A 6000-nucleotide genomic window follows, 5' to 3' on the forward strand; every position below is an offset into this window, starting at 1 on the left:
AAATAGTACAACATAAGTTCACAACATTCCTTGCCACAGGTCATAATTATGATAAATAAGTAGCAATTTCACTACTTCCATTATGTTTATTTGAAATATGGTTTCTAGAATTAACATTTGACTTCATTAATATTTTATCAAAGCAAAATATCTCTTTAAACCTTCTGTTTTTATGGTTAACTATTTAAAATCACAATTTACTTTTATACATAAGTTGTGGCTGTATATGTACACAAAAATCAATGGCACACAAATAGAAAGCAAAAGTAGAATTAATTTTACATTTTTTATACTGGTCTTATAATGGATTCAAGGAGTCTGAAGCAGAATGTTTAAGAAAATGATCCTTTTCTGTATGAGTATAATTCACATATTTTGTTGAAATCGTTATTTTGAGGTCTACATAAAATTTCTATTTTTATACCTAACACAGAGAGAGGGAGAGAAAGAGGGAGAGAGGAAAAGAGAAAGAGAATATGCTTGAGATCAAGGAGAGAAATTATCTATTACAATTTTGTTAGAATAACTATCAAGAAAATTAAGAGGACTGAGTCATTTATATCCCATAGTTTTCTATGAAGCAAATCAATGAGACATGAACTATTTTAGGATAAAGTAAAACAATCATATTTATTTGCAAACTATTATATGATATCTGAAATTCATCAAAGTTTTAACAAATTTTCACTTTATAATTTTGGTCTTTCTGCCAAAATTTGTCATAAATACTCTTGTAGATCTAAGCCAACCTAGCTCTTGGCTTACTTAATCTATCATGAATGTAAATATCTTCCTTCCTTCATTTTTTTTTTTTTGCTTTTTGGGTCACACCCGGCGATGCTCAGGGGTTACTCCTGGCTCATGCACTCAGGAATTGCTCCTGGCGGTGCTCAGGGGACCCTATGGGGTGCTGGGAATTGAACCTTTGTCGGTCATGTTGGCTGCGTGCAAGGCAAACGCCCTACCTGCTGTGCTATCACTCCAGCCCCTCTTCCTTCATTTTTACATTAGTATTTTACTATAATCAAGCAGTGTAGAAACCATATATGCTATGTTTGGCAAAAAACTAATACAAAAACAACAGAGATCCAAAGGAATTAAACTAACTTGTGTATCTGATAAGTACTGACCAAAGAGAAAAGTCAGCCAAAGTAGTTGTCAAGTGTAAAAGCATCTGCAGACATATTCAAAACTGTATGAGGCAAAGTCATTATTGTTATTATGCTCACACATCAAAATATTATATAAACCCAATAACCTCTTATAGAAGTATAAACTCTGTGAATAAGGCACAATAGAGTAGCCAGTATAAAAAGAAAGAAAAGAGAAAGAATGCGATTGAGCCATGAACCACAGAAATTTTTGAGAAATACCCAAACATAACGTGAGCTGAGATCCAGAGATAAAAAAATTAAACCAGCTAAACGAAAATAGGTAGAACAGTTTTCTAGGAAGAAATAGAAGCATGAAAGTAGAGAGAAGTGATATGTGTATCAATAAACTAGAACTTTAGCATCATCAGTTATTATTTGTAAAATGTTTAAAATGGCATAAAAAAAAGAACCCTCAAGTAGCAGCCAAATGATGAGCTACTAACTCATAGCAAAAAATTAGGATTTGTATACTATGAGAAATAAGAACCATTAAAGGATTTTACGATAACTAATCAACTTTGCATTTCAGTTTATTCTGGTCACATAATAGAGGAATTAATTAAAAACTATAAGACTACATGCAAAGCAATCAGTTAGAAGCCTAATGCGAGTAATCCTAATAATACAGTGATTATTCTGACCTGACTTTTTTCATTAAAAAAGGAAAATTGACAGAGGCTGGAGCGATAGCACAGCAGGTAAGGCGTTTGCCTTGGACCCAGCCAATCCAGGTTCGATTCCCAGCATCCCATATGGTCCCCCGAGCACCACCGCCAGGAGTAATTCCTGAATGCCAGGAATAACCCCTGAGTATAGTTGGGTGTGACCAAAAAGCAAAAAAAAAAAAAAAGGACAATTGATAATTCTAACAATCATTAGCAAAATATGATAAACCTAATGATGATAATGCCATGAATCTACACAACATTTTCTAATAGCACCATACTCCTACATAGTATTTCAAACATATAAAAATGAAATATCTAAAGATATTTAAAAACCACAAGATAATTTGGATCAAGGAATGTCAAAACTTAAATTAAAAATTGATATTCTGGTCAATTCTGTTCTCCCTTAGAGATATTTAAGAGGAAGGCATTGGAAATTTCCTAAAAGTCAAGATGATCTCAAAGAGAAACAGTATAATGAATCATCTCTATCCAAACAATGTTTTGAAATTTCCATGATACCCAGAATTACTTGAACCTGACTGAATGCACCTCTCGGCAATTCAGAGTACAAGGTACTCTTTCTGGGAAGGATAAATACAGCACAACCCTTTGTAATGATGTAAATGTATTAGGTTTTTTATAGTGCTTTTATAGTGTATATAGTGTTTTTTATTTAATTTTAATTTAATTTTCCTTAGAATAATTTTATATCTTAAATAAGTCACAAAATATTTATATAAGCTATACTGCTTTAATAATTAATAACCCCAATTTCCATTTTGCATCTTTTGGCATAAATATTTTTAGTCCTTATTCTAAAACTTTCATAATATGTAAATTTGTACTACAGACAACAATATAGCATTGTGAAGAAAATGAAAGAACAATCGAGGAAGCTGAGATCAACTCTAAACAACCTCATGTAAAAGAATTACTATTACAAAAATGCTAGTATTTATTTTTATATATCACAAATATTTATGCACTTACTTATATTTTAATTTTACTGAATTTCCAGGTTTTCCCCATGGTAAAACTATAAAATCTTTGGTGTTCATGTTTATGTTCTTGATACTTCATAAAATTATTGTGATTTGCAAAAGTTTCTGAAAAGAAAAAGAATTGTGCTAAGAAAACGCACTAATTAAAAATTTTGATATTATATATTCAGAGAAAAACCTTAAACCCACATTGGAGAGAAGATTGAATTAAAGTTTTACAAATATTAATATATTATACATATTATTAAAAAACATTTATGTTAATTAAAATATATATCACAGCACTAAAATATTTACATGAACTTATTAAAATATTGAATGATCTATTTTATGTGAAAATTAATTCACTACAATAAGGCACGTAGATGTTTCTTTTCATGTTTAAGTTCATAAAAAATATTAATCGACTCTGATCCCATCCAAAAATTGCATCCAAAATTAAACAGAGTAAAAAAATTACTTTAGAAATATAATTTAAGCTAGAAGATCTTAATATGTATGGTAAAGTAAATATTAAGGTACATGTAAGTACAAATATATCTGAATATCTTCATTTATCAAAAAAATTCTAATGATGCTCTTTATATAAGTTCAGAAATTAGCATATTTAGAATGAATGTTTCAACATAAAGGAACAAAAAAAATTTTCTTCCGGGCTCCAAATTAACTACAAATTTAAATTTTTTATAGCACCCAATGCCTTTAGCATGCCAATTATCCATGGTTCTGTAACTTTTTTTCTGTAGTCAGAATTATCAAATCACATGGACAATGGTAATATATATATTTTAATTACTATAATTTAAAATTTTGCTTATAAATCACACCCTGTATACTCTAGCTTATTCCTGATTTATGCTCAGCAATCACTCCTGGTGGTGCTGAGAAAACAAAATGTAGTACCAAGATTGAACCAGAATGTCTGATGCAAGAGGCATGCTTTATCTGGACACTAACTCTCTGGTATCTTCAATAACTATTAGATCTTGATATGAGTGTCACTGTCCCTGTCCTCCCATTGTTTATCGATTTGCTCGAGCAGGCCCAGTAACGTCTCCATTGTGACAACTGTTACTGTGTTTGGCATATCGAATACGTCACAGGGAGCTTGCCAGGCTCTGCCATGCAGGTGAGATACTCTCGGTAGCTTGTCGGGCTCTCCGAGAGGGGCGGAGGAATCGAACTGGGGCACTCTGAGAGGGGCGGAGGAATCCAACTGGGGTTGGCCATGTTGGGCGCTTGCAAGATAAACGCCCTACCCACTGTACTATCGCTACAGCCCTCTTGATATAAATAAAAGTTTTTAAATATTCATAAAGAAATATGAAAAAATATCATAATGCACAGTCTTAAAGGCCCAAACCATCTGTTTTATGTTTGTTTCCACATTTTCATAGACCCTTAAATATTCTCCTTAAATATTAATGATCTGTCTCAACTTTGTAATAAATATTGCACAAAAAGTGATGAAGAAATAAAAACACAAAGATACTTTTTCTGGTCATATATATGCTTAGAATTTTGTTTGATTGCTTGCTTATTTCCTGGAAATTTTCTTAGACTAAAATTGAGCATTTAAGAACTATATACAAATTCCATGAAACAAGGTAGATATTTATAAAAGTCACACCAAATGAGGAAAAGGAGAGAATTTAGGAAGCCAGCATATAGGAGTTGATATGTGGAGATACCGATTGGACGCATGTTTCACAAAGAACAACATTTGCATGAGGATTTTTTTCTACTTGGTTGGTATGAAGATTATGTGAATGGAAAATCAGGTAGTTTTAAAGTTTTAAAGTCTAGGCTGAGAACCAATAATGGGTACTTTAAAGGAACAATTAAATAGCAAATAGAATCCAACACTTCATCAAAAAGATCATAAATCACAACAAAGTGGGATTCATCCTAGGGATACAGGATGGTTCAACATTTGCAAGTCAATCAATATAATCAATCATATTAATAAAGAAAAGATAAAGATCATATGATCATATCAATAGATGCAGAGAAAGCATTTGACAAGATCCAGCACTTGTTTATGATGAAAACTCTCAGTAGATTGGGAATTGAAGAAAATTTTCTCAATATAGTCAAAGCCATCTACCACAAGCCTATGGCAAGCATTATCCTCAGCAGGGGAAAAACTAAGAGCCTTTCCTCTAAGATCAGGGACAAGACAAGGATGCCTACTCTCACCACTACTATTCAATATAGTACTGGAAGTACTTGCCATAGCAGTCAGGCAAGAAAAAGGCATCAAGGGCATCCAGATAAGAAAGGAAGAAATCAAACTCACTATTTGCAGATGACATGATACTACATTTATAGAACCCCAAAGCCTCTATCAAGAAACTCCTAGAAACATTTGACTTGTAAAGTTGGAGGCTATAAAATCAATACCCAAAAATCCATGGCTTTCCTATATGCAAATAATAAGAAAAAAGAAAGTGATATAAAAAAAGGCAATCCCATCCACAATCATGCCTCAGATGGGTATTTGATCATTGTATAATTGAAACTCAAGCACAAAATTTGTAAGTCTACAACTGTACTTCATGGTGTCTCACTAATAAAAATTTTTAAAAAAATCAAGTACCTCAGAATCAACTTAACCACTTAAAGGAGGTAAAGGACCTATACAAAGAAAACTACACTTCAAGAAATAAAAGAAGACAAGAGGAAGTGGAAACACATGCCCTGCTCATGGAATGGGAGAATTAACATTGTCATAATGGCAAAACTCCCCAAAGTATTACACAGATACAATGCTATCCCTATAAGGGTACCCATGACATTCTTCAAAAAAAATTATCAAACACTCCTGAGATTCATATGGAACAAAAAGCCCCAACGAATGGCTAAAGTAATTCTTAAGGGGGAAAAAAGACAGGAGGCATCACCTTTCCCAACTTCAAATTGTACTACAAAGCAGTAGTAATTAAAACAGTATTGGAACAAAAGCAGACCCACAGACCAGTGGAATATGGTTGAATAACCTTACACACACCCTCAAGTATATGATCATATAACATTTGATAAGGGAGCATCAAATGTGACGTGGAGCAAGGAATGCCTCTTTAACAGATAGTGCTGGCAAAACTGGACAGCTACATGCAAAAAAATAAAAATGGGCTCAGGCCTCCACCTAACACCATGCACAAAAGTCAGATC

General features: G+C 32.7%; 1 protein-coding gene across 1 annotated transcript in view; it reads right to left on the reverse strand.

The window, feature by feature from the left end:
- Positions 1-2883, reverse strand: part of ZBBX (zinc finger B-box domain containing) — a 142621-nt gene extending 139738 nt beyond the window's left edge. The window contains 1 exon segment of the mRNA XM_056110561.1: positions 2816-2883. Within this exon segment, the coding sequence (XP_055966536.1) occupies positions 2816-2883 (68 nt within the window).
- Between the last annotated feature and the right edge of the window lie 3117 nt (positions 2884-6000).

Source organism: Sorex fumeus, unplaced genomic scaffold, assembly GCF_029834395.1.
Source record: "Sorex fumeus unplaced genomic scaffold, SorFum_2.1 ptg000010l, whole genome shotgun sequence".
NCBI classification, from domain to species: Eukaryota; Metazoa; Chordata; class Mammalia; order Eulipotyphla; family Soricidae; genus Sorex; species Sorex fumeus.